Source organism: Somniosus microcephalus, chromosome 3 (assembly GCF_052327205.1).
Source record: "Somniosus microcephalus isolate GS21.2 chromosome 3, FLI_Smic_1.0, whole genome shotgun sequence".
In the NCBI taxonomy this organism is placed as follows: Eukaryota; Metazoa; Chordata; class Chondrichthyes; order Squaliformes; family Somniosidae; genus Somniosus; species Somniosus microcephalus.
In genome coordinates this window covers 270852790-270880131 of record NC_140989.1, presented here as the reverse complement: position 1 = coordinate 270880131, position 27342 = coordinate 270852790, and the positions used below count along the sequence as shown (strand labels likewise).

Here is a 27342-nt window from a genome sequence, read left to right as displayed (position 1 = left end):
GTTGCCAGCACTCTCATCCAGAAGAGAACAGCTGTCAGTATGCCAGGGGACCTTGATGTGTGGATCCCGAGTGGTAATTCTGCCCAAGTTAAGGGAGAGAGTGCTCAATGAGCTTCACGAAGGTCATCTGGGAGGGGTGAAAATGAAAAGCCTTGCTAGGGCTTATGTGTGGTGGCCGGGGATCGATCAGCAAATCGAGGACCTGACAAAGAGCTGCTCAGGATGCCAGAAGGTCCAAAATGCACCACCACATGCCCCTCTACACCCATGGGAGTGGCCCTCATCTCCATGGCAATGGGTGCATATTGATTTTGCTGGTCCATTCATGGACTCAATGTTTTTAATAGCTGTGGATGCGCACTCGAAATGGCCTGAGGTGATCAAAATGTGCTCCACCACCACGGAGAAAACGATTGCAGTCCTACGGACCATTTTTGCCAGGAACGGCTTGCCAGAGCAGATTTGCTCTGATAACGGACCACAGTTTGTGGCCGAAGAGTTTCGAAGATTTATGAAAAGGAATGGGGTAAGGCATTACACATCCGCCCCGTATCATCCAGCCACAAATGGATTGGCTGAGAGGTTCGTATAAACCTTTAAAAAAGCAGTAAAGGCCATGTGCGATGACAACATTCCACTGCAGCATAAGGTGGACAATTTCCTGTTAGCCTACAGAAATGCGACACATGCAGTCACCAACCAGGCCCCGGCCATGATGTTCTTTAACCGAAGGTTGAGATCTCGTCTGGATTTGCTCAGACCAAATGTACGAAGAGATGTTGAGAGTAAGCAATTCCAGCACATCAATGAGAAGCCGACAAGGAGCTTCAATGTAGGGCAACCAGTCTTGGCCCGCGACTACCGAACAGAGAAATGGCAACCAGGAACGATATGCACACGGCAGGGGCCACTAATGTACACAGTGGATGTTGGGGAGAACATTGTGAGACGCCATGTTGACCAGATCCTAGCGTCACAGGAACGAGTCAACCCCAAGTCTCGCCCATACGTACCTGGTGATGAACCCGATGTACAGGTAGCATCTACCCCAGAAACAATAGCATCGGAAGCGGATGAACCAACCGACGACAGGGGGCCAGAATCGCCTCCGCAGCAAGAGCAAGACACTCGGGAAAGGCGCTATCCAGAAAGGATCAAGAAGCCTCCCCAAAGACTGAATTTATAAATAGACTATTTTCAGTTAATGTTGCATATTAAAAGTGTTAATTGTAATTAGTTTGATATTTAATTGTTAAATGAGTGTTATGGTACTGTTAATCTAAAAGGGGAGGAATTGTAATGTATGTACCTTTAAGGGGAGAACTACTTTTTACAGCTCCTGTATACTGTAGTACCGGCAGTGACCACACCTGTATATAAACCCTGAGTAGGGATCTGTACAATTAGTTCTAGAGTAACCCTCATTCAGTAAACACCTGTTGATCGTTCCCTGCAGTCTCTTGTCTAATTATTGAAGGACACAACATCAAGATACACGGATCTAACAGATGTCATCCGGATCCGCAGCGTGACCGAATTTAAGGTGCTTTATTGTATTTAAGACATTTTCTTCTTTATTGTAATATTCTCAATTTTCCTGTTTACAGCACAACCCATGTCTAGTAGTTGGGCATCATCCACGGGAGTGTAGACTGATGCAAAGTAATCATTGAACACCTTTACCATGCCCAAGATTCTACTTCAATTTTTTCTAAGGTGTCTCTTAGTGGTCCTAAGCAGTCCTTAATGGTCCGCTGACTATAAATTAACTAAAAATGCCTTTGCCAATACTCCTGCAATTATCAACAATCTTCTTTCCCATTAATCTCTTAACTGCTCTAATAGTTACTTTTGTTGCCCTTAATTGTGCGTGATACTTATCTCTATTTTCTTGTCAGTTGTTTTCCTTCATCTATATCTAGCTACGTTTCTGGAATACCTATGATGTCTAAATTCTCTAATGATGCACAGGACTGTAATTCAATCAATTTATTTCTAATACTGCTTGCATTTGCATAAAAGCATTTTAAGGGTCGCTCTGTTATCTGAATTGAGGTTACTTTCCCTTTGTATTCTTGCCCCTGGGCTATAGAATGGCTGGCTGGGTGTTTCATTGAGGTTACCTATCCTAGAGGAGGCAGGCAGTATCTGCTTTTTTTGCATTAAATAAGTTCACAAGTTTCAGAAAAGCCAGCCTATGTTCTTCCAGTGGATCATACCGAAGCAAATAAACACATTTATAAATACAGCAACAAGAATCAAAACTATTGCAAAGACACTGAAGATGAGAATCACCAGTAAGAAGTGATCCTTTTTAATATAACAGATACAGAGTTAAACTGAGAAGCTCCCAACTAAGACTGCACTATATAAAAACAAAACATCTGATGTTGTGAAGGTCAGAAAGAGAGGCTGTGACCCCGGTGTCAGATACAATATTTCCATCTGTCCATCCATAGCTGTGATTAAAACCATCTGCCATGAGATGCAACAAGATGCTTTGGGTTGCCAGTAACAAGACCTAGTACAAAAGACTGTTGGCCAACTTTCCCTCAGTGGAACAGACATACAAGGTGAAGGGTATCAGCACAATGAATTTGTTGCAGTCTCATGTGGTTTGAGGGGGTATATTGTCTAACCAGCACTATCCATGTACAAACAATTACTGCACCTGTACTAAATCTCTCTGGGTCCTTTTGCAATGCAGGTATTAACCCATTTAATGGCTGCAATAAAAAAATACAGAGTGATTTAGTATGATCATTTTAAAGGGGTAATTATGAGCTCCTATGTTCCCAGTGTTATAGTCCTAACTCCGGCTCACGGTCTCATTGAGTGTGTTGGCCCCACTGGGAGCGTGGGATTGCAAAATTATCCCTTAAGTAATTGTATGGGGACAGTGCTGTTCAGAAAATATACCCACAAAGTAACGTCACTGCGGTTTCTTTTATGGTGTAGGTTTGTCATTGATAGGTTTGTTTAAGAGGGGCTGCAGCCAGTGTTTCTTCCCTTCCCTCTTCTCCTGCAGTGATATATGCTGGAATATGGTTCTAGAACCACTTGTATCCCCCTCCTAGCTCACTAAAATAGCCATTCTTCATTTGTAAGCCTAGACAGTGATTGTCAAAAAGCTATGCAACCATGGAGAGCGTCACAGCCAAGCCTGATTCTGCTCTCACTTGACACCCACACATGCGCAGTTCCCAGCAGGGGGTCACTCAGTAGCGACAAGGAGTAGAAACCCTGGTTGAATTTTCCCCTCCCTGTTGCGCTGGGCTGAGGCCAATTGTAGCATCTTATCTGTTGCCCCATCTGAGATCAGCTAACTAAGCACAGGCCAGGGATGAATTCCGAGACCTTCCTGCTTTCAGTATCACACTGTACAGCACATTTACCCACTCAGCCATTGGGTGAGCAACATATTTAAGCAGTAGGATCTCACTTGTACCACTTGTGGATGAAAAGGACCCAATTCGATAAGAATTAAGCTGGGGTTGTTCTCCTTAGAGCAGAGAAGGCAATGAGGAGATTTGCTAGAGGTGTTTAAAATCATGAAGGGTTTAGATAGAGTAAACAGAGTAAATAAAGAGAAACTGTTTCCAATGGCTGATGGGTCGATAACCAGAGGGCACAGATTTAAGGTGATTGTCAAAAGAACCAGAGGCGACATGAGGAAAAACTTTTAAAAAAAACAAGTGGTTAGGATTTAGAATGTACTGCCTGATAGGGTAGTGGAAACAGAATAGCTTTCAAAAGGGAATTGGATAAATTTTTGAAGGAGAAAAAATTTCAGGGATGTAGGGAAAGAGCCAGGGAGTGGGACTAACTGGATTGCTCTTCGGAAAAACAGGCGCAAGAGTCGATGGGCCAAACAGCCTCTTTCTGTGCTGTACTATTCTATGATTTTTAGGAAAATGAACAAAAGGGAAGAATTTCACAGAAACCAGGATCTGCGACTGCTCTGAGAGTTTCCTGAAGAGAAGGGATTAAAATTTGCTTTTCAAAATGTTTGCTCTTAAAGACATTCCACCAGACTGATTAACACACAAGTCTAAACCTGTGATCGTCTCATATCTTTACAGCAGGACCAGACCTATGATAGCAATCAACATGAGAATTCCAGCCAAAACACAAATACCGATGAAGACAATGTCGCTGGTATCTTGCATTCTGGAAACCTCTGGCCCATTTACCACCTTCGACTCCTCAGGGTTTGGATCCACCAGACTCTCAGCCAGCTGCTGGAGCTGGTACAGTTCTGTGTCTGTAATGATGTTGTAAGAAGCTGCTTTTCTCTTAACGTCACACTGCACCTCATATTCCTGGGTGTCAACCCGTGTTCCATCAGAAAAGTTTATGTACAAAATATTCACAAAGATGGTGATGTTCCTTCTTCGCTGCAAAGCCAAAAACAAAACAGTGACCTAGTTTCCAATTGCATGTGGACTAACTCTGAAAGACATAGAGCTCACAAAGGGACAGTGACACCATCTTCTTCATAAGAATGTAGGAAACCAAGGAATGGAAAAGGATATTCAGCCTTTGTAGCTGTTCATTTCACAGACAACGTACTCTACATTAAACAAATTTACAATTTACCTTAAGTTACAAGTTCAAGATCAATCTGTACTGACTAACTCAGTTTCTGCTTCCATGATGCACTGATTCAGCCAGAAACAGGGACAGTCTGGACCATGCTTTCATTTCATCACCAATATTGGTTGACAAGAGGCACACGTAGCAGGGTGGAATAGATCCCTGAGCCAGCGTTCCTCACAAATCCACTCTTCCCCCAATTAAGATTGGGCATTTTCCAAACAGGGTGCACAATCAAACAAAGCAAATAACTGGCAAACCTCACTCTAGAGGCCAGTCAAGGTTAGGGTGTGAACTGTTGCGAGGCTAGGTTTGGCCTACTGGGGAGGGGGAAATCGAACTCGAGTTCAGGAAGGGGACCGAGCTGGGAACTGGAGAATGCCGACATATCTAGTCTGAAGGCCGAACCAGGAACTGCACAGACCTTTAGGCCAAACCTAGAGACTGAAGGCGGGTGACAGAGGTTCCTGGGAGCAAAATGGAAGAGGTCCTCCAAAGCCACTTTGGCTGATCTCAAAATGATTGGGCGATCATGAACCAACCCCACCCACCGCCACCACTGGGTGTGAATGCGTATTTTTCAAAATGTAAGTTTCATGTACTGAATTTTTGTGCTCCTCAAGCTGAGCGATATCTCTCTTTAGGAATAGAACACCTTCCCATTTAAGGCACCCAAAGTCAACATCAAACAATCCCAGGTCAGGTACAGCACAGGTTAGATGCACAGTAAATTTCTATTCTGGTGCAGCAATGTCCCTTAACTTAAACCTCAAAAGAGCACCTCCTATCACACCAGCGTGATGTTAGCATTTTCATTTTCCACACCAACCATCGTTACAGCCTTTGAGCAAGATTGCCAAATTTGTACCAAATTCTGGATGGTTTGCACAGTGGATCAATGCCCACTTTTAACTGGGCTGAAACTGCCCCAAACTCATTTTAGTAACATAGAAACATAGAAGATAGGAGCAGGAGTAGGCCATTCAGCCCCTCGAGCCCGCTCCGCCATTTAATGAGATCGTGGCTGATCATCCAAATTCAGTACCCTGTCCCTGCTTTCTCCCCATATCCCTTGATCCCTTTAGTCTCAAGAACTATATCCAACTCCTTCTTGAATATATTTAATGAATTGGCCTCAACTGCCCTATGTGGCAGAGAATTCCACAGGTTCACCACTCTCTGGGTGAAGAAATTCCTCCTCATCTCTGTCCTAAAAGGCTTACCCCTTATCCTTAGACTGTGACCCCTGGTTCTGGACTCCCCCACCATCGGGAACATCCTTCCTGCATCTAGTCTGTCTAGTCCTGTTAGAATTTTATAAGTTTCAATGAGATCCCCTCTCATTCTTCTAAACTCTGGTGAATATAAGCCTAATCGACCCAATCTCTCCTCATACGTCATTCCTGCCATCGCAGGTATCAGTCTGGTGAATCTTCGCTGCACTCCCTCCATGGCAAGAACATCCCTCCTCAGATAAGGCGACCAAAACTGCACACAATACTCAAGGTGTGATCTCACCAAGGCCATGTACAACTGCAACAAGACATCCTTGCTCCTGTACTCGAATCCTCTCACTATGAAGGCCAACATACCATTTGCCTTCTTAACCGCCTGCTGCACCTGCATGCTTACCTTCAGTGACAGGTGCACAAGGACACCCAGGTCTCGTTGCACTTCCCCTTTTCCCAATCTATTGCCGTTCAGATAATAATCTGTCTTCCTATTTTTGCCACCGAAGTTGATAACCTCACATTTATCCACATTTTACTGCATTTGCCATGCATCTGCCCAATCACCTAACCTGTCCAAATCGTACTGGAGTTTCTCTGCATCCTCCTCACAGCACACATGCCCACCCAGCTTTGTGTCGTCTGCAAACTTGGAGATATTACATCTAGTTCCCTTGTCTAGATCATTTATATATATTGTGAATAGCTGGGGTCCTAGCACCGATCCCTGCGGTATCCCACTAGTCTGCGTGCCACTCAGAAAAAGACCCGTTTATTCCAACTCTTTGCTTTCTGTCTGCCAACCAGTTCTCTATCCAAGACAGTACCTTACCCCCAATGTGTGAGACCCACCCAACCAGCAGAGAAGACTTTCATCCTATTGGTGTCGGCCTCAGACGTGAAATGATCGCATGCAAACTCAATTCATCACCTGATTTTTTAATGCAGTTACTGGCTACCTTCTCATATTTTCAATGCTTCCCTCCCTCCCTTTCCCCTCCTCTTTCACCCTGTTTCTAGCTCTATGGTCAATGTATAGATCTCTGAAACAAAACATATGCCTTAACAGTATGGCAAAGGATGAGTGCTGCAGTCATACTGGAGGCGGTATGAACGGCACTCATCCCGTTAATTTTAATTTTTCAAAATACACAGACTTTTTTTTGTGGTCTTTTTAGTCTTGGCGCTTGATTAGATTATTCCATTGAAAGGACACCTTTGACAGTCAATTACCTGGGTCTTCATTCCGCAGGCATCAAACCGTGAGATTATTTTGTATGTTGAGCCAAATACCTGGGCCATACAGTCCTTCCTTCCTACATAAATGTTGCTTCGACTGAGCGAAGGAAGAGCCTGCACAGCAATCTGAATCTGCAAATCTGTTCTAGTGCAGCTGATGTTCATGGGAACGACTGAAACAAATAAAAGAAGCATAACTCAATTAATACTCAGTAGCTCTGGCTGCATCTGTTACACAGAATAATCCTCAGAATACTGAAGGTTAGTGGGCCTGATGACTCAGTTGGTAAATACACTGCCCAGTGTGGTACTGAGCTCAGTGACTCAGTTAGTAAATACACTTCCCAGTGTGGTACTGAGCTGAGTGACTCAGTTAGTAAATACACTGCCCAGTGTGGTACTGAGCTCAGTGACTCAGTTAGTAAATACACTGCCCAGTGTGGTACTGAGCTGAGTGACTCAGTTAGTAAATACACTGCCCAGTGTGGTACTGAGCTCAGTGACTCAGTTAGTAAATACACTGCCCAGTGTGGTACTGAGCTCAGTGACTCAGTTAGTAAATACACTGTCCAGTGTGGTACTGAGCTCAGTGACTCAGTTAGTAAATACACTGCCCAGTGTGGTACTGGGCTCAGTGACTCAGTTAGTAAATACACTGCCCAGTGTGGTACTGAGCTGAGTGACTCAGTTAGTAAATACACTGCCCAGTGTGGTACTGAGCTCAGTGACTCAGTTAGTAAATACACTGCCCAGTGTGGTACTGAGCTCAGTGACTCAGTTAGTAAATACACTGCCCAGTGTGGTACTGAGCTCAGTGACTCAGTTAGTAAATACACTGCCCAGTGTGGTACTGAGCTGAGTGACTCAGTTAGTAAATACACTGCCCAGTGTGGTACTGAGCTCAGTGACTCAGTTAGTAAATACACTGCCCAGTGTGGTACTGAGCTGAGTGACTCAGTTAGTAAATACACTGCCCAGTGTGGTACTGAGCTGAGTGACTCAGTTAGTAAATACACTGCCCAGTGTGGTACTGAGCTCAGTGACTCAGTTAGTAAATACACTGTCCAGTGTGGTACTGAGCTCAGTGACTCAGTTGGTAAATACACTGCCCAGTGTGGTACTGAGCTCAGTGACTCAGTTAGTAAATACACTGCCCAGTGTGGTACTGAGCTGAGTGACTCAGTTAGTAAATACACTGCCCAGTGTGGTACTGGGCTCAGTGACTCAGTTAGTAAATACACTGTCCAGCGTGGTACTGAGCTCAGTGACTCAGTTAGTAAATACACTGCCCAGTGTGGTACTAGGTCCATGGTTCAGTTGCTTTGTGTGCCAGGTGACTCAGTTGGTAAACTATGTGGTAATGAGCTACACAGACCAGGAAGGTCCCTGGTTCAATCCCTGATCTGTGTTAAGTTAGTTTATCTCAGCTGGGGCAGCAGTAGGGACGCTACAATAGGCCTCAAGGACCCCCATGCCCCGGGTGAGGTAGGACAAGAATCAGCCAGTGCTCCCTCTCCTGATCATTATCTAGGTTTCTCTGCTGGAAAGTGTACACATGTGGACGTAAGTGAAGATGAAAGGATAGGATTAAGCTTGGCTGTGTTGACCCCCACAGTTGAACAGCTTGCCAACACAACTCCATAGGTTCACACATAAAGAGCAGCCTCTTGGGTAAAGTAACAGAGGGTGGCCTGTGCTTGTGGAACCTTACCACAGCATGGTTAGGAAGAAAATCGGAGTAAAAATGAAATACTGACTTTAAAAAAAAACTTATTTAATATTGTAGCCTCAGAAAAATCAATCAATAGAGTACAATATGAAAGATCCCTGCGGATATCACAGATAAGGGGACGCGAGAATTCTGGAACCAACAGAATCTGGGATTGCTAGTCTCTGTGCACATGTTCCCAATGCTTCCACGAGGCCTTGTTGCATCTGTCTGTTATTGTGTTATTATATTTTTACTATTTCTACGATTTGGGACATTTAACTATTTGACCTAGAAGGGATTCTGGCCTAATTAATAAGGTCAGATTCCAGTTACAAAGGATTAGATCCCAGAGATACACAATGTTGATGACAATGATGATTAGATGGGAGCACCAGACAGAAGAGCATTTAAATTATGGACATTCACATGTCACATTAATGCTGCACTAGAGTGTCAGCCTAGATTATGTGCTTAAGTCTCTGGAGTGGGACTTGAACCCACGACCTTCTGACTGGGAGTACTACCACTGAGCCACACCATCAGAAGAGTTATAGTTCCTTAACTGAAATGGTCATTCCCACCATGATGCTTTCTTTGTCTATCAGGTACATCATTAGATAAATGTCCACCCAAATACCACACAGTTAATGATTCCTTGCCATGATGACCTCGCCACTTACCACCGGTGTACGATACATGGAAGCCACGAGAAGCTGTATTCCTGTCAGCAGACAACACAAATAAAAGTCTGTTCCCATTGGACAGCAGTGAAGGGGGTGAGTTCCGACCGCACCATTTCCCCAGCAATGTGTCAGTCTCACTGTCTCCATCAAAGATTGCCAGAAAGTCATAGTCGCAGGCGTCACTGAGGCTGTCCCTGTCCTCCAGCTCAAAATCAATGAAATGAACTTTCACCCTGTAACTGAGAGGCTGCTGGACTGTCCAATGACAGTTGATATTATTGGGGTAAATATTTGGGTATCGGGGGCTGGAGAAATTCCCTTTAATGGCTGTGAATACTTGCTGACATTCACCTGGAGGAAATGAGAGACAACATACAAATATTTACCCTTAAAAATATAATTTACAAATAAATAATTGTTAGTACAGTTAGGCACGAAACAAAAACCACAACGTGGCTGCTACCTAGAATTGACAGTGATTCTTTGTGGATCTGTGAACGTGAAGGAATTGTCCTTTGACAAGCTGGTTACGGTTGGCTGGGAAACGTCTGTGCTCATCAAGGCAAGGGAATAGTGAAGGTAGGAAATGGAACACTTTCCCAATTAGCGCTCCCAATGTCAACATTAAGTAGTCCCAATGCTAGCATACCATAGTTAGGTGCAGAGTAAAATATCTTCTATACTGTCCCAACAATGGTCCCAAAATTCTTCACATCCTGGTGGTCACGCCAGATTCCCGGTGTCCTCCCGCGCTGATCCTGACAGAGATTGCCTGGTCAGTGAGGGGGGCACTCAATTAGCATGGGACAAGCACACTTTGCACAAGCCTCTGGCATCCAACTGCCTCATGAGGCCAGAAATTCCAAAAATGGAGAGTAACAAGAAAATGTGTAACAGAGAGAGAGAGAGGGGTTGGAGAAGGATTGCCAAACAGATGTGATTTTTCTTGTATCCTGTTTAGTAGAGTGAGAGAGTTGTTAGAAGAATCTCCTCAGATATAGGAACAGTATTCAAGTCTTGGAGAGGCATGAACTTTGTAGAGAGTTAAGAAATTTTGAGGGGAGCAAAAATGTTTAGCAAGAAAGGAAGAAGCAACCTTCTTGGAAGGCAGTTTTATGAAAGGAAGACATTCAGGAGTTCCATTTGAGATCCCAAGCCCTCACCTTGACTCTCCCTCTGCACGCTGGCATCAGTTGCCAAAGCCCTTGCCCAGCGCTAACTTTATGCTGAGGACAGTTCCTTTGGGTCCTCGCCGTCCTAAGGCTCCCAACCTAATTTCCTGCTCCGGCCCGGAGGTCAGTCCTGCCGGTTTCGGGAGGGACACTATCCTGTAATATTTAAAATGAGGCCCGGGAGTTAAAATGGCCCAGGCCTCTCGCTGAGATCCGCCTGGGGGTTTCTCTCCCACCTGCACTGCCACCCGTCCCGAAGGGCCCCCCCCCCCCCCCCCAAGTAAAATTCGTGGCTGTAGTATCGCTGAATAATTGAAAGAAACAACATTTTTGCTGCCTAAGAGATTGTCAAATTAGTGTCCATTAGTGGGAAATTATGGGTAATATTGTACTGTGCTTCCACATCAGAGAACAACTTGGTTGAGAGCCCAAGCTCATTTCATATAGGACCATTCAACCCAACAGAGACAAAGGTCTTTCCTCTCATCAGTCTCTGAGTTTTCTCTCTTTCCACCTCTTGCAAGGCAAATGGCGGCCTGGGGATGAAGACCGAGCAGGGGACTTCCTACTCCATGAGTTTCTGGCCCTGGCTTCAGAGGCAAAAGGACAGTATCTAATCCACCATATCAATCACCCGCCCACTACCGCCAACACCCCCACCCAATTCGTTCTTTCTAAATTACTTCCCAGAAAAATTGATACTTGATCCTCTGCAGACCACAGGAAACATCTGTTTCATTGGTAAAGCAGATAACCTTGCTGTCAGCTCATACTCAGTGGGAGCAAACTTAAATAGAAAACTGTGACAGCAGCGACTCAGTCTGGAAATAGATCAGCCCCACTCACCTCACTGGCGAGTGTTGACTGTACTATCCAAAGGTTCACTATTCTACCTACTCCTCAGAGTCCATTTCTATAACTCCCCTGTTGTAAATGTATTGTATAGTGGGTTATTCAACTACACAGATTTAGGAGACCAGCTACTGAGTTCGTGAATTTCAACTAAGGTAGCTAACCTTAGCCTCAGTGTCTTTAGGCTAAGGATGGAAAAATCCCACTCCTGATCTTAATCCAGTAATCCAGGGAGCATGCATGGATGTCAGGTGAGGACAGAATGAAACTTGGTTGCAACGCTCCAGTGGTCAAACAGCGCACCAACACTCGCTGTTGGGAGATTTTACTGTGTTAAAGACGCTGTATAAATACAAGTTGTGGTTGTTGTCTAGACCACATATTAAGAATGGCCACTTGGGCAAGGCACCAAAGGACGGTTGACATCTGTGTTATTGGAGAGGGAGAGAAGGAAAGTTGAACAAAAAAATAATTACAGCCATCACAGCCAGCGGTGAGTTACGACCTTTAATGGAGAACTATTTCTAATTTAATCAGGCGTATTAATGAACTCGGTGAACACAAGGAACATATTAAAAGGCTGTCCATATCAAATTAGTTTGTTTGAAAACAATTTCAAAGAATATTATCTTTTATTCAAACCTGACTGCATATCTTACCTGAAAAATAAAATGCTTTGAAGCCCTTTGCACCAATATTGAAGTCTGATTTAAAGACAACAAGTAGATCACTGGTGCTGGAGACGACATCTGGAGGTTTTGTCCCACCACAATAGTGACCCCAGTGTCTGGCGTTCAAGCTGGACCCGTCAAACAAGGCCACGTAGTCAAAGCTACAATCCTCATTGTTTTCCAAGTGAAAGTCGTAGAAAATCAGATTGACCACCGAGTGATTGGAGACACGAATAAACCAGCGACATTCCGCATTATTGGGGTAATTATCTGGGTACTCGGGGCTTGACAGCACCCCAGACAGACCTGTTAACACTCCTCCGCACACATCTGTAAAATAAATAGCATGATTTGAAACTTCAATATGACTCTGAAGGTTTAATGCCCTCATTTTTTATTTATTTTATAAATATACTTTTTCCCTCATGCAAGTCATCCCCCAGTATTTCTTCAATGTCCCAAATCTGGGCCAATGCCCCGTCTGGCCATTTGCTGAGCGCTATAAGGCAGCGAATGTTTGATTTTCACTGCTACTCTTTGCTTGGCACAGCTCAGACTGGGAACAGGAAGAAGCAAGCCTGAACTTGTGTCCTCCTATTCTGTGTCACTCACTGAGCACAGTTGATGCCCTGATTTTTTTCAAGAGTCCAATATTATAGATTCTAAAATACCAATTGCACTGGAGAGTTTGCAGTCTTTAATTGAAGAAAACAGAGTATGTGGTTGTGGGGGGGGAATCAAGCAACAACAAGAAGTTGCATTTATATAGCGCCTTTAATGTAGTAAAATGTCCCATGGTGCGTCATAGGAGCGAATATCAAAGAAAATTTGACACCAAGCCACGTAAGAAGATATTAGAATAGGTCAAAGAGGTAGGTTTTAAGGAGTGTCTTAAAGGAGAAGAGAGAGATAGAGAGGTGGAGAGGTTTAGGGAGGGAATTCCAGAGCTTAGGGCCTAGGCAGCTGAAAGCACGGCCGTCAATGGAGTGATTAAGATTGGCAATGCCCAGGAGGCCAGAATTGGAGGAGTGCAGAGATCTTAGAGGGTTGTAGGGCTTCAGCCAATTCGATTCACTCCACGTGATATCAAGAAATGGCTGAGCGCACTGGCTACAGCAAAGGCTATGGGCCCCGACAACATCCTGGCTATCATGCTGAAGACTTGTGCTACAGAACTAGCCGCACCTCTAGCCAAGCTGTTTCAGTACAGCTACAACACTGGCATCTACCCGACAATGTGGAAAACTGCCCAGGTATGTCCTGTCCACAAAAAACAGGACAAATCCAACCCGGCCAATTACCGCCCCATCAGTCTACTCTCAATCAGCAGCAAAGTGATGGAAGGTGTCATCGAAAGTGCTATCAAGCGGCACTTACTCACCAATAACCTGCTCACTGATGCCCAGTTTGGGTTCCACCAAGACCACTCGGCTCCCGACCTCATTACAGCCTTGGTCCAAACATGGACAAAGGAGCTGAATTCCAGAGGTGTGGTGAGAGTGACTGCCCTTGACATCAAGGCAACATTTGACTGAGTCTGGCATCAAGCAGCCCTAGTAAAACTGAAGTCAATGGGAATCAGGGGGAAAACGCTCCACTGGCTGGAGTTATACCTAGTACAAAGGAAGATGGTTGTGGTGGTTGAAGGTCAATCATCACAGCCCCAGGACATCGCTGCAGGAGTTCCTCAGGGCAGTGTCCTAGGCCCAACCATCTTCAGCTGCTTCATCAATGACCTTCCCTCCAACATAAGGTCGGAAATGGGGATGTTCGCTGATGACTGCACAGTGTTCAGCGCCATTCACAACTCCTCAGATAATGAAGCAGTCCATGCCCGCATGCAACAAGACCTGGACGACATTCAGGCTTGGGCTGGTAAGTGGCAGGTAACATTCGCACCACAGAAGTGCCAGGCAATGACTATCTCCAACAAGCGAGAGTCAAACCACCTCCCCTTGACATTCAATGGCATTACCATCGCCAAATCCCCCACTAACAACATCCTGGGGGGTCACCATTAACCAGAAACTTAACTGGACCAGCCACATAAATACTGTGGCAACAAGAGCAGGTCAGAGGCTAGGTATTCTGTGGCGAGTGTCTCACCTCCTGACTCCCCAAAGCCTTTCCACCATTTACAAGGCACAAGTAAGGAGTGTGATGGAATACTCTCCACTTGCCTGGATGAGTGCAGCTCCAACAACACTCAAGAAGCTCGACACCATCCAGGACAAAGCGGCCCGCTTGATTGGCACCCCATCCACCACCTTAAACATTCACTCCCTCCACCACCGGCGCACCGTGGCTGCAGTGTGTACCATCTACAAGATGCGTTGCAGCAACTCACCAATGCTTCTTCGGCAGCACCTCCCAAACCCGCGACCTCTTCCACCTAGAAGGACAAGGGCAGCAGGCACATGGGAACACCACCACCTCCAAGTTCCCCTCCAAGTCACTCGCCATCCTGACTTAGAAGTATATCGCCAATCCTTCATCGTCGCCGTGTCAAAATCCTGGAACTCCCCACCTAACAGCACTGTGGGAGTATCTTCACCACACGGACTGCAACGGTTCAAGAAAGCAGCTCACCACCACCTTCTCAAGGGCAACTAGGGATGGGCAATAAATGCTGGCCTTGCCAGCGATGCCCAGATCCCATAAACTAATTTTTTAAAAAGGTTACTGAGATCGGGAATGGTGAGGCCATGGAGTGCTTTGAAAACAAGGATGAGAATTTTTAAATCGAGGCATTACTCAACCGGGAGCCAATGTAGGTCAGCAAACACAGGGGTGATGGGTGAACAGGGCTTGGTGATGGGTGAACAGGACTTGATGCGAGTTAGGATACAGGCAGCAGAGTTTTGGATGAGCTCAAGTTTACGGAGGGTGTAAGATGGGAGACCGGCCAGGAAAGCATCGGAACAGTCAAGTCTGGAGGTAACAATGGCATGGATGAGCGTTTCAGCAACAGATAAGCTGAAGAGATTATAGTAACAAACTGTTTGAACAAAACTATTCTTGGTCATAATATGTCATTATTATTTTGTAGCCCCTCTTTGTATAGGAGTTTTTATTTCTTGTAGTCTTTCCAACTTTGGGAACTACTAAAACTCTAACTCCTGGAATGCAATCCTGCATGTTTTGGTGAGAGTAGCTAACCAGAAGGTTCATCTTACTCAATGATTTGAACAGTTCAGCCTACTTAAATACGCCTCAAATGGTTGCTGGGGCTTGCTGGATATTAATAACTGTTAGCTCAATCCAAAAGGATCTTCCAGTCATACATATAACTGAACAAATCATACACATTTTCTTTTAATTTGGCTTGACTTTTCTCCTCAAACTTTCTATAGCTTTGGAGACTTCTGAATAAGCATTGCAACATTTGTACCAAGTTAGGCTCAGGACATGATTCTGACTACAGTTGATTTTTAAACTCCATATGCCATTTAACAGAGTTAAAGAGACCATTATCAAGCTAAGACTAGACAAAAGTGCTTCTTTTTTGTCACATCCTGGTTTCCAATCCGTCTCCCTGCTCAGCACTGCTGTAACCAAGAAATCAGTGGCATGACAATGGATTGAAGCTAGGTCCTTCCATTCCACATCATCAAACATTGGCCCAGAATTTGGTGGAGCTGGGCATCTCACGGCATGTTCGTTAGTTAGATTTGTTTCTGCACCCTTCAGCTCAAAACATTTTTTACCCACGAGGTTGCTGGAAGTGTGAGCTGATAATGGCACAGCGAGGGTAATAGGGTATCTAGGATCTTGATGACAAGACCAACAGGCAATGTTCACCATAATTTTTCTTTGGCCCACATGGCCCCTTTAACGGGCTGTGCGGGCCATTTAAAATTCTGTGCATGAGCGGTTTTTCTATTTAAAAGCCGGCTCACCGGCTGCACGGGTCCCCTGGAGTGCTGTGCATTTGCGCAGCTTAAAGGGAACGTTGCCAACAGGGCATCTCCTTAACCAATGAGTTCTAAGGATTGAGAAATAAACAGAGGAAGAACTGAGACGGAGGGTGAATTAGAGTGGGTGAATTCAATTGCAAATCAGGTACAGAAAGAGAAATAAGGCTGGTATTTCCTGACGCCAATGCAGGTGGGAATGGAGGATTGTCGGGAGGGAAATTTGAAATACCTTGGAGCGGTTCAGCAACCCAACGTCATCCCGCCCCCATGCGCCTTTCCCTCGGGCATGTTTGCCAGCGCGACAGTGACCCAAACGGCAGAGGCGGCCGAGCTAATTCAAAATAGTATTAGGTACTTGTCAGAGCATTAAGCATCTTTTTAACCCTACCTTTCAAATTTCCCTGGATTACCACGGGAATCATGCAGCTCGTGAACCACGTCTGTGAACCTGAGGCGGAAGGTCAGTGGCCATTGATCCAGCTCATTAGTGCACAGCATGGAAAGCACAATAAACACTCTCACCTGGTCGCTTTCCTAAGGCAGATGCTGTTGCTGAGTGCATTGTCAGCAGAGATTTAGCTTTCTAGGGGTTGCAAGATTTTTCAGCGAAGTCAGGATCCACTGTCACCTCATTGGTACCACCTATCACACCATTGACAATGCTTCTGTCATCTCTACTTGACCTGCCATCTATTACATCAGCATGGGTGCTATTTATACAGTATCACCTTGGTCCTTAGAATCAGACCTCAATGAACCCCAACACACCAGCAGCACCAGGGACACCAGCAGCACCAACAACAACAACACCAACCTTCTCCTCATCAACCTGATGCTGCACAGGACAGAGGGCATCAGCGCAGGGCTGCACCATGCCAGAGGCAATAACCCCAACACAGGGTATACAGGCAGAGGATGAGCTTCCTCAACATGATTGAGCAGCAGTGCCAAAGGAGGTTCAGACTACTGTGCCAGGTCGTCGCAGACATTTGCAGATTGTTGGAGCAAGACCTGCAGCCCAGAGGAGTGGGTGGCCACGCCTTACCGGTGGCTGTCAAAGTCACCAGCGCACTCAACTTCTTCGCCTCAGGCTCCTTCCAGGGATCTGCAGCAGACATTTGCGGCATCTCGCAGTCGGTCGCCCACAGATGCATCACACAGGTCACCGATGTCATGTTTGACAAGTCAGCCAATTATATCAACTTTGCCACTGATGAAGCCAGTGTTACTGAGTGGGCGCTGGGCTTTGCCACTCTGGTTGACTTCCCACGGGTGCAGGGTGTCATCGACTGCACACGTGGCCACCAGGACACCCAATCCCAGGAGTGTTTGTGAACCGCAAGAGCTTCCACTCGCTCAATGTGCAGCTCATCATAGGAAGATCATCCTGCATGTGTGTGCCAAATTCCCTGGCAGCTGCCATGGCTCTTTCGTCCTGCGCAAGTCCACCCTCCCTCAGCTCTTCGGTCCTCCAAATAGATTTCCTCGCTGGCTGCTTGAAGACAAGGGCTATCTACTGAAGACGTGGCTCATGACACCCTTGAGGAGGCCATGTACTGAGGGCAAGGAGAGATATAATGAAAGCCACATTTCCACCAGATGTGTCATAGAGCAGACAATAGGCATGCTAAAAATACGCTTCAGATGCCTTGACAGATCTGGAGGAGCCCTTCAGTATGCACCAGCCAGGGTCTCGAGAATCATGGTGGTCTGCTGCGCCCTGCACAACATTGCGCAACAGCGAGGATTAGCGCTGCATGAGGAGCAAGGCTCTGAGCGCACAGCCTCTTCAGAAGAGGAGAAGCAGGAGTGCCACCAGCACCCGAGCACATTGCTGCCCGGGAGGCCAGAGCCTCATCATGGACAGATTTACTTAACTTCAGGATTTACAACCATATGGCTGCCATATGCTGCGCCAGATTCCCACCACCTCACAGCAACACCATAAAGCATCCCTATAATGATTAGGCCATCCCTTACACACTGACTACTATTGCTGGAGGTAACGTTATGTCTCACCATTCACTCCAACTCACTAAGCCACTTCCAAATTTGCAGACACAATTGGCATGACCAGAAAGTGGCGAAAATGATCATTTTTATCTGTCACATCACATTAACGGAAACTTCATGCAAACAGTTATTAAAACACCCAAGTGCTTACCCTTGTGCATCTACTTGTGTGTCATCTTTCTCTTACACGTGCTTCTACGAGGTGCTACCCCATGGCTTCAGCAGAGGTAGAGGCAGCCTGCTCACTTTCCTGTTGCGACTGCATAGACACTTTCGGCAGACATCCTCTGGGGCTTGGAGCCTGTGATGGCCCCGTCAAAGTCTGCTCCTCCTGCGACTGTGCAGGGGCAGACTCGGCCATCGTGATCTGAGGAGGTATGTGGGGCTATGACTGAGGGGGAGGCAACGGCTGAGAAGTGTGGGTGCTTTGAGAAGAGCCCCCACTTCCATGTCCTCTCTCACCATCATCCCTCTTATGGGCCACCCGCACTTCCCTGCTAGCAAGGAGCTGGAGAGCACCTTGCTGCACAGTAGTGGAGCCATGAGGACCTAAGTGTACGTTTACATCCCTCCTAGAGAGGAGGTCTATGAGCGTCTGCCATCTATTCTCCATAGATAGACATCTATTCTCCGTAGATTCCATGTGCTCCTGTGAGTGGTGCATTAGCTGCTTCATGCAGGTAGCTATCCTTTCCATGGAAGAGCCTACAGTCACCATCGTCTGCGACACGGTGGTGCTCATGTTGGAGATGGACTCCTCCATTCTCTGCACACTTGCAGACATCGCGGTCGCAAACTTGACAAAGCCTCCTGCACTTCTTGCTGCACCTCCAGGATCACCCTCTTTCTGGATGGCCCCCAAGGCTCAGCGTCTGCATGCAGCTGAGCAGAGCAGGGAGCATCCTGCGCCCTTCAGTGAGGAGTCTCCACTGCTGTCCCTGTCTCCACCATCTCATCTTGCTCACTTGTGACTTGTGAGACACCAGGCGACAACATTAGTCTATCTTGCATGGGACCCACTGAGGTATGTGTATCTGCGTTGGTGCTGGGTGCGCTTATGTCTGGTGACGGTGCACCCTCAGAGGCTGGAGGCTCCTCTGAGCAGTCGTCTTCCTCTTCCTCCTGGACAGTTGGGGGGGGGGCTGGTGGGAGGGCAGGGGCTCTTGATGGATATGTGGGAGAGTAAAGAGATGATTTAGAAATGCCATATCAAGAATGGGTAACGATACCATTATGCACATGATGAACATTCACTGGCTGCTGACATCAGTCCCCATATGAGTGACTTCTTTCTGTCATGTGGTTGTATGAGATGTAATTCTGTCACCGGGTTGCTGAGATGTACCCCGCTCTCCGTCTCCCACCTCCAGCTGCTCTGCGACTCCTGAGACTTCCAGGGCGACCTTATCTGCTGCAGTTAATGATGGAAGGCCACCTCTGGTTCTTTCCCTCTTCCTCTTATTGTGGGCGCTCTTCTACAAGGAGGCAAAGAAGAAAAGTTTGAGTGAGAGTAATAGAATGAGTGTAAGGAATGGATAAGTGACATCTTTAGAGGGTAACTATGATGGAATGGGGTGCCAATGCCAAATGGCCTCCTTGTGTGTTGTTGGTTGGTATGATTGCATTAGGATGAGGGTGAGTGCGCGGGGTGTTTTATCAGATGGGGATGTGATAATGCAGATAGAGAGAGAGGGATGGGTGGACATGCAAGGTATGTTGGTGTTGATGTGCAGGACCAGGCTTGGGATGGCAGAGTGATGGGGATATGATGAAGTTGAATTTGGCTTTGCACTCACCTTTCCTGAACTAATCAGATCATTGAAGTATTTCCGGCACCACACCCAGGTTCTCCTGACAACAACCCTGTTGTTGACCTCCTCTGCTATTTGGAGACAGGCTCCTTTGGTCTGTTGGGGAGGTCTCTTCCGCCCATCTGAAGGGAAGAGGACTCCCTGCATGCTCTCACTCCCTCCACAAGCATATACGGGAATAAACGGTTCTTTTTCTGAGTGGCAGGCAGTGACTATTGGGGTACCACAGGGATCAGTGCTAGGACCCCAGCTATTCACAATATATATTAATGATGATCTAGACAAGGGAACTAGATGTAATATCTCCAAGTTTGCAGACGACACAAAGCTGGGTTGGCGTGTGTGCTGTGAGGAGGATGCAGAGAAACTCCAGTATGATTTAGACAGGTTGGGTGATTGGGCAGATGCATGGCAGATGCAGTATAATGTGAATAAATGCGAGGTTATCCACTTTGGTGGCAAAAACAGGAAGACAGATTATTATCTGAACGGCAATAGATTGGGAAAAGGGGAAGTGCAACGAGGCCTGGGTGTCCTTGTGCACCAGTCGCTAAAGGTAAGCATGCAGGTGCAGCAGGCGGTTAAGAAGGCAAATGGTATGTTGGCCTTCATAGCGAGAGGATTCGAGTACAGGAGCAAGGATGTCTTGCTGCAGTTGTACAGGGTTTTGGTGAGACCACATCTTGAGTATTGTGTGTAGTTTTGGTCGCCTTATCTGAGGAAGGATGTTCTTGCCATGGAGGGAGTGCAGCGAAGATTCACCAGACTGATACCTGCGATGGCAGGAATGACGTATGAGGAGAGATTGGGTCGATTGGGCTTATACTCGCTGGAGTTTAGAAGAATGAGAGGGGATCTCATTGAAACTTATAAAATTCTAACAGGACTAGACAGACTAGATGCAGGAAGGATGTTCCCAATGGCGGGGGAGTCCAGAACCAGGGATCACAGTCTAAAGATAAGGAGTAAGCCTTTTAAGACAGAGATGAGGAGGAATTTCTTCACCCAGAGAGTAGTGAACCTGTGGAATTCTCTACCACAAAAGGCAGTTGAGGCCAATTCATTAAATATATTCAAGAAGGAGTTAGATATATTTCTTAAGGCTAAAGGGATCAAGGGAGAAAGCAGGGATAGGGTACTGAATTTGGATGATCAGCCATGATCTCATTAAATGGCGGAGCAGGCTCGAGGGGACGAATGGCCTACTCCTGCTCCTATCTTCTATGTTTCTATGTTATGCAGGCACTGTACTGTACCATTGGAATACCAAGCATATGGAGGGAGTCATCTGAGAACCTGGGTGCAGTCATGTTTGCAAGTGTTTGGAACACTCCAATGGTGCAGTACAGTGCATGCACAACCCTAGATGAACCTTCATATGCAATGTGACCATGGCTCCTTTAAATATCCCGGCTGAAAACATGTCATCGATGACGACATTAGACCCGCACCATTTAATAGGGCCGGGTAATGCGCAGGGCTGCCTTAATAACTCAACATGTAAAAAGCCCAACAAGGGAGGATTCGCCATTGGATCTAGTAATGGGGAATGAACCAGAGCAGATAAGAGAAGTAAAAGTAGGGGAACATATAGGCAATAGTGACCATACGGCCTTAGAGTACTGCGTACAGTTCTGGTCACCATATTATAAAAAGGATATAGAGGCACTGGAGAGGGTGCAGAGAAGTTTTACAAGGATGATACCAGAAATGCGAGGGTATACATATCAGGAAAGGATGAACAGGCTAGGTCTCTTTTCTCTTGAAAAAAGAAGGCTGAGGGGTGACCGAATGAAAAATTTTGATAGAGTGGATACAGAGAAAATGTTTCCACTTGTGGGGAAGAGCATAACTAGAGGCCATCAATAGAAGATAGTCACCAAGAAGTCCAATAGGGAATTCAGAAGAAACTTCTTTACCCAAAGAGTGGTGAGAATGTGGAACTTGCTACCACAGGGAGTAGTATAGATGCATTTAAGGGGAGGCTAGACAAGCATATGAGGGAAAAGAGAATAGAGGGTTATGTTGATAGATTTAGATGAGGAAAGACAGAAGGAGGCTCGCGTGGAGCATAAATGCGGCATGGACTGGTTGGGCCGAATGGTCTGTTTCTGTGCCGTATATCCTATGTAATCCATTAATGGAAAGTTGATCTCAGGTGTGGTATGGAATGAGCAGCGGGGTCGCGACCTGCCACGGTAACTACCTGCAGCCGACCTGCCTAGGTACAGAAAATTCCAGCCAAAGAGAGGGAAAGAAAGATGGGATTGAGAGAGAGAGAAAAGAGACAGAAAGGAAAAGTAAGAAAAACATTTTAAATTTAACATTTTTAAAATTTCCAATATTTCACAACCTGAAGGAGTGAGGCTCCACACTTTTAATTGTTCACTTTCTGGGCCAGAGAGGTTGATTGGCAGTCATTAACAATTATCATGTCGTTAAAAGGGTATTTGCGCTGTTAATTCCTAGACTTCACTTTCTGTGGCAAGTTTAATGGGCAATTAATGTGCAACTTCATGAAACTCACGGGGAGTTTAAGGGCGGGATGCCATTTTTGCAGCTTTGGTAAATTGGCCAGCAACTTATGACGATTCACAATTCGCGGGGTATCTCTTCCTCGCCACAATTTGCTGGCCGATTCACGCATTAACAATGGCGTGCGTCGTTCAGATGCTGTTATTTTTTCAGTAAATTCTAGGCCATTATTGCTCCAATGCTCGCCGTTACAACACTGCCTAGTAGAGTCAGAACTCAAACTGTGTCACATTGGATCAAACTGAACAATTGTTTACCAATTGAGCGTTTGATTCAATGTAAAAAATAAACTTTGTAAATAAGGTTACAAATTGATCAAACCTTTGCTGTATGAAGCTGAGAATCCATGGCTGACCACGTGCTTGTCTGAGCGGAAAATGATTGACATCACGTGCCAGGAAGAGGTGAAACGAGGAGGAAAGACTTTCCCACAAAATTTGCCCAGGAGATTTCCCTCATCCTCGGACACTCCGTTGTAGATTTTGATGTAATCATATTCACAGTAAATGTGAAATTCGAGGTCAAAGTGCTGGAAGGTGAGCAGAATGGAGGAGCCCTCTGTAACAACAATCAGCCATGTACATTCAGTGTCATATGGATAATATCCTGGGAAGTTAGGGCTGGAGAAATTTCCATTCGTCGCAGACAGGATGCCACCACATTTAACCCCTAATGGGAAAAAAAAATCAAAAAATATAATTCTACTGCACAAGATTTACTTCAATACTTAAAAAGCATGTTAATAATTTTACATAGAAAATGGCCAGATGCTTTCTCAACAGCTCAGTGGACGATGTAGCACCCAGTGTAGTACTGAGCCATTTGGGAAGTATGCAGGTTCCATTCCTTGTCTGTGCTGAGTCAGCTGATCTCAGCTAGAACACTTTTGGCTTTTTACAATTGAAAGAAAGAACTTGCATTTATATAGCACCTTTCACAACCTCAGGATGTCTCAAAGCACTTCACAGCCAATTAAGTACTTTTGAAGTGTAATCACTATTGTAATGTAAGGAAACGCAGCAGCCAATTTGAGCACAGCAAGGTCCCACAAATAGCAATAGGATTAATGACCAGGTAATCTGTTTTTTTAAGTTATGTTGGTTGAAGGATAAATATTGACCACGAAACTGGTAGAACTCCCCTTCTCTTCAAATCGTGCCATGGGATCTTTTATGTCCACCTGAGAGGGCAGAAGGGGCATCGATTTAATATCTCATCAAAAAGACAGGATCTCTGACAGTGCAGCATCTCCTCAGTACTGCACTGAAGTACCAGTCTAGATCGTCTGCTCAATTGGATTCAATGCCCCGGGATGAGACACATCAACCAGGATTCACACTCCACATCACTATCCACTGACCCAATGACCATTTGTGGACATAAGGTGTGAACAGGATTTGGCTCGGCTGCGATGACCTTCACGATAGAATAGCCCAATAATACCACTATACCACTGTCTAGACTCACAGGTGAAGAATGGTCTCATGGGTGAGGTACCAAATTCTGCCAACACGCACTCAGTGCCATCAAGAAAGGAGTACAGAAAACAGGGGGCGGGGAGAGAAGAAAATGGACAGACTGCAGGGGTGATCTTCAGCACCAGATTTTCATTTTCATTAAAATTACAGGTTTTAAAACCTGACCACAGTTTCACCCTGAAAACAAACACGTCTTTGACACAGTGAGCTGTGTTGTCAGTATTCCCTGAAATTTGTGCTTTTGTTTCTATTGGTCTCGAGTTCAACAGAAATCAGCTTAACATTGTTCACACAATGTTCTTATCAAGATTTAAAAGTAATTTCCTAAAAACAAAGGAAGAAAGAAAGAGAGAGAGAGAGAGTATATTATCAGTTTAAACCCATGCAATATATATGTACCAGTTAAAACACACACAGATGATTGCTGCTTTACCTGGTCTGGCTGTGACTCTGCAGTCAATCCACAATAACAACATTGCTACGGCAACCTGCCCTACACTATTTTGCATTGCTGAGCATATAAAGAAAACTAAAAACCCAGACAGGAAAGGCAAAATTATATAATTCTTTACAGCAACATATGAAGTAACACACAATGGTTGTAGAATTAATAGTGGCATTAATAATTCACTAGTAGTCTGAATTAGTAACTTGATCCATCTCTGGTTCGTTTCAGTAAATATTAATGAGCTGGATCCAGTGTCCTCACCCTCCACACTGCACTATACAACTTGTTGTACAATCTTTGGAACAATTACGTAAATATTTAATTTGCTCAAGTCATAAATATTCTCTTGTAAATTTAGGAATGATCCCATATTCATTAATTACTTTATGGAAATCTTTACAATTTAACATTAAAAATTGATCCATTTAACAGATGCTGGTAAGTACAAAAGAACCTAAAGGGATTTTAAAAGGTCTGAGGTTGCTAGCTTTAAAGACTGTAATCAGAAGCCCATGGACATCAGGTCCATGAGTCCTCCCCCCTGCACCTCCCCCCCCAACCTTGGTAGTACCCCCCTTTTAACTCAAGTTTTCTTTTGTTGATTTTGAATAATGATTTTTGAAAATCTTCACAAAGTTCAGTTCAATTTTCTCTTATTAAGGCAACGACTGCATCTTATCAGTCCTAGGTAACCCTAGAAAGTATGCATGTGTAGATATTGAGGAAAAATATGATCGGGCTCAGCTGTGAGGATCTTCATGGTTGAACAGCTTGCCGACACTCAATATCTAAGCTCATACATGAAGAATAGCTACTTGGGCATGGTACTAGTAGACAGCTGGCACCCACGGAACATATCCGAGCAAGATTGGGCGTGTTCAGCAGAGAAGAGGAGAAAATGCACGCAAGAAAAGAGTGATGGATTAAAAAAAGGAATGCAACAATTTATGTAGACCAGCTGATCAGAATCAATAGCTCTTTTAATAATTCAATCAATTTAGAGGCCAAATGGGGGCAGTTGTTTTGAGTGTGTTAGGAATGTGAGATTTTTATTCCCAGAATTGTAACTGAAAGGAACATTGCAGTCTGCTGTGTCTCCCTGATCCTGGCAGGAGATATTCAACGTAGTGAACAAGAATATATTAATTTTCAGAATTTACCATATGGAGCGCAGTATCTTCAAAACAAGGTGAAAAATAATACAATGTCCATGACTTACCATATCTTTCTTTACTGATTTAACTTTTAACTGTGACTAACATACTTGCTCCGTGCTGTTCAATTGAATGATCGGTTGATACCAACTGAGCCATAGTCATAAAGTCATAGAGTTATACAGCACGGATAGAGGCCCTTCGGCCCATCGTGTCCGCGCTGGCCATCAAGCCCTGTCTGATCTAATCCCATATTCCAGCATTTGGTCCGTAGCCTTGTATGCTATGGCATTTCAAGTACTCATCCAAATGCTTCTTAAATGTTGTGAGGGTTCCTGCCTCCACAACCCTTTCAGGCAGTGAGTTCCAGACTCCAACCACCCTCTGGGTGAAAAAGTTCTTTCTCAAATCCCCTCTAAACCTCCCGCCCTTTACCTTGAATCTATGCCCCCTAGTTATTGACCCCTCTACTAAGGGAAAAAGCTCCTCAGCATCCATCCTATCTATGCCCCTCATAATTTTGTACACCTCAATCATGTCCCCCCTCAGCCTCCTCTGCTCCAAGGAAAACAAACCCACTCTGCCCAGTCTCTCTTCATAGCTGAAGCGCTCCAGCCCCGGTAACATCCTGGTGAACCTCCTCTGCACCCTCTCCAACGCGATCACATCCTTCCTGTAGTGTGGCGACCAGAACTGCACACAGTATTCCAGCTGTGGCCTAACCAGTGTTTTATACAGTTCCATCATAACCTCCTTGCTCTTATATTCAATGCCTCGGCTAATGAAGGCAAGTATCCCATATGCCTTTTTTACCACCTTATCCACCTGTTCCGCCGCCTTCAGGGATCTGTGTACTTGCACACCCAGATCCCTCTGACCCTCCGTCTTGCCTAGGGTCTTACCATTCATTGTGTATTCCCTTGCCTTGTTAGTCCCCCCAAAGTGCATCACCTCGCACTTTTCCGGGTTAAATTCCATTTGCCACTGTTCCGCCCATCTGACCAACCCATCTATATCGTCCTGCAAACTGAGGCTACCCTCCTCGCTATTTACCACCCTACCAATTTTTGTATCATCCGCGAACTTACTGATCATACCTTTTACATTCATATCCAAGTCATTAATGTAGACCACAAACAGCAAGGGACCCAGCACCGATCCCTGTGGTACCCCACTGGCCACAGGCTTCCAGTCACAAAAACAACCTTCGACCATCACCCTCTACCTTCTGTCACTAAGCCAGTTTTGTATCCAATGTGCCAAGGCACCCTGGATTCCATGGGCTCTTACCTTCTTGACCAGTCTCCTGTGCGGGACTTTATCGAAGGCCTTACTGAAATCCATATATACCACATCCACTGCGTTACCCTCATCCACACACCTAGTCACCCCCTCAAAAAATTCAATCAAATTAGTCAGACATGATCTTCCCTTGACAAAGCCATGTTGACTATCCCTGATTAATCCTTGCCTCTCCAAGTGGAGACAAATTTTGTCCCTCAGAATTTTTTCCAATAATTTTCCTACCACTGATGTTAGGCTCACTGGCCTGTAGTTCCCCGGTTTTTCCCTACTTCCCTCCTTGAATAATGGTACTACATTAGCGGTTCTCCAGTCCTCTGGAACATCCCCTGTGGCCAGAGAGGTCCTGAATATATGTGTTAGCGCCCCCGCAATCTCTTCCTTTGCCTCACACAGCAGCCTGGGATACATTTCATCCGGGCCTGGGGATTTATCCATATTTAGGCCAGCTAAAACCGCCAATACCTCCTCCCTCTCGATGTGAATATGTTCAAGCATATCACAGTCCCCCCGCCCTATTTCTATGTCTAC

General features: G+C 45.4%; 1 protein-coding gene across 1 annotated transcript; it reads right to left on the bottom strand.

Annotated features, from left to right (window-relative positions):
- Nucleotides 1-2274: 2274 nt before the first annotated feature.
- On the bottom strand, nt 2275-25668 carry cdcp2 (CUB domain containing protein 2). Its single transcript, XM_085978074.1, has 6 exons — nt 25620-25668; nt 22751-23098; nt 12142-12483; nt 9456-9809; nt 7059-7237; nt 2275-4397 (listed from the first exon to the last, which is right to left on the bottom strand). Exons 1-6 carry the CDS (start codon nt 25666-25668, stop codon nt 4077-4079), a joined length of 1593 nt encoding a protein of 530 aa, XP_085834200.1. The 3' UTR covers nt 2275-4076.
- Nucleotides 25669-27342: the final 1674 nt, after the last annotated feature.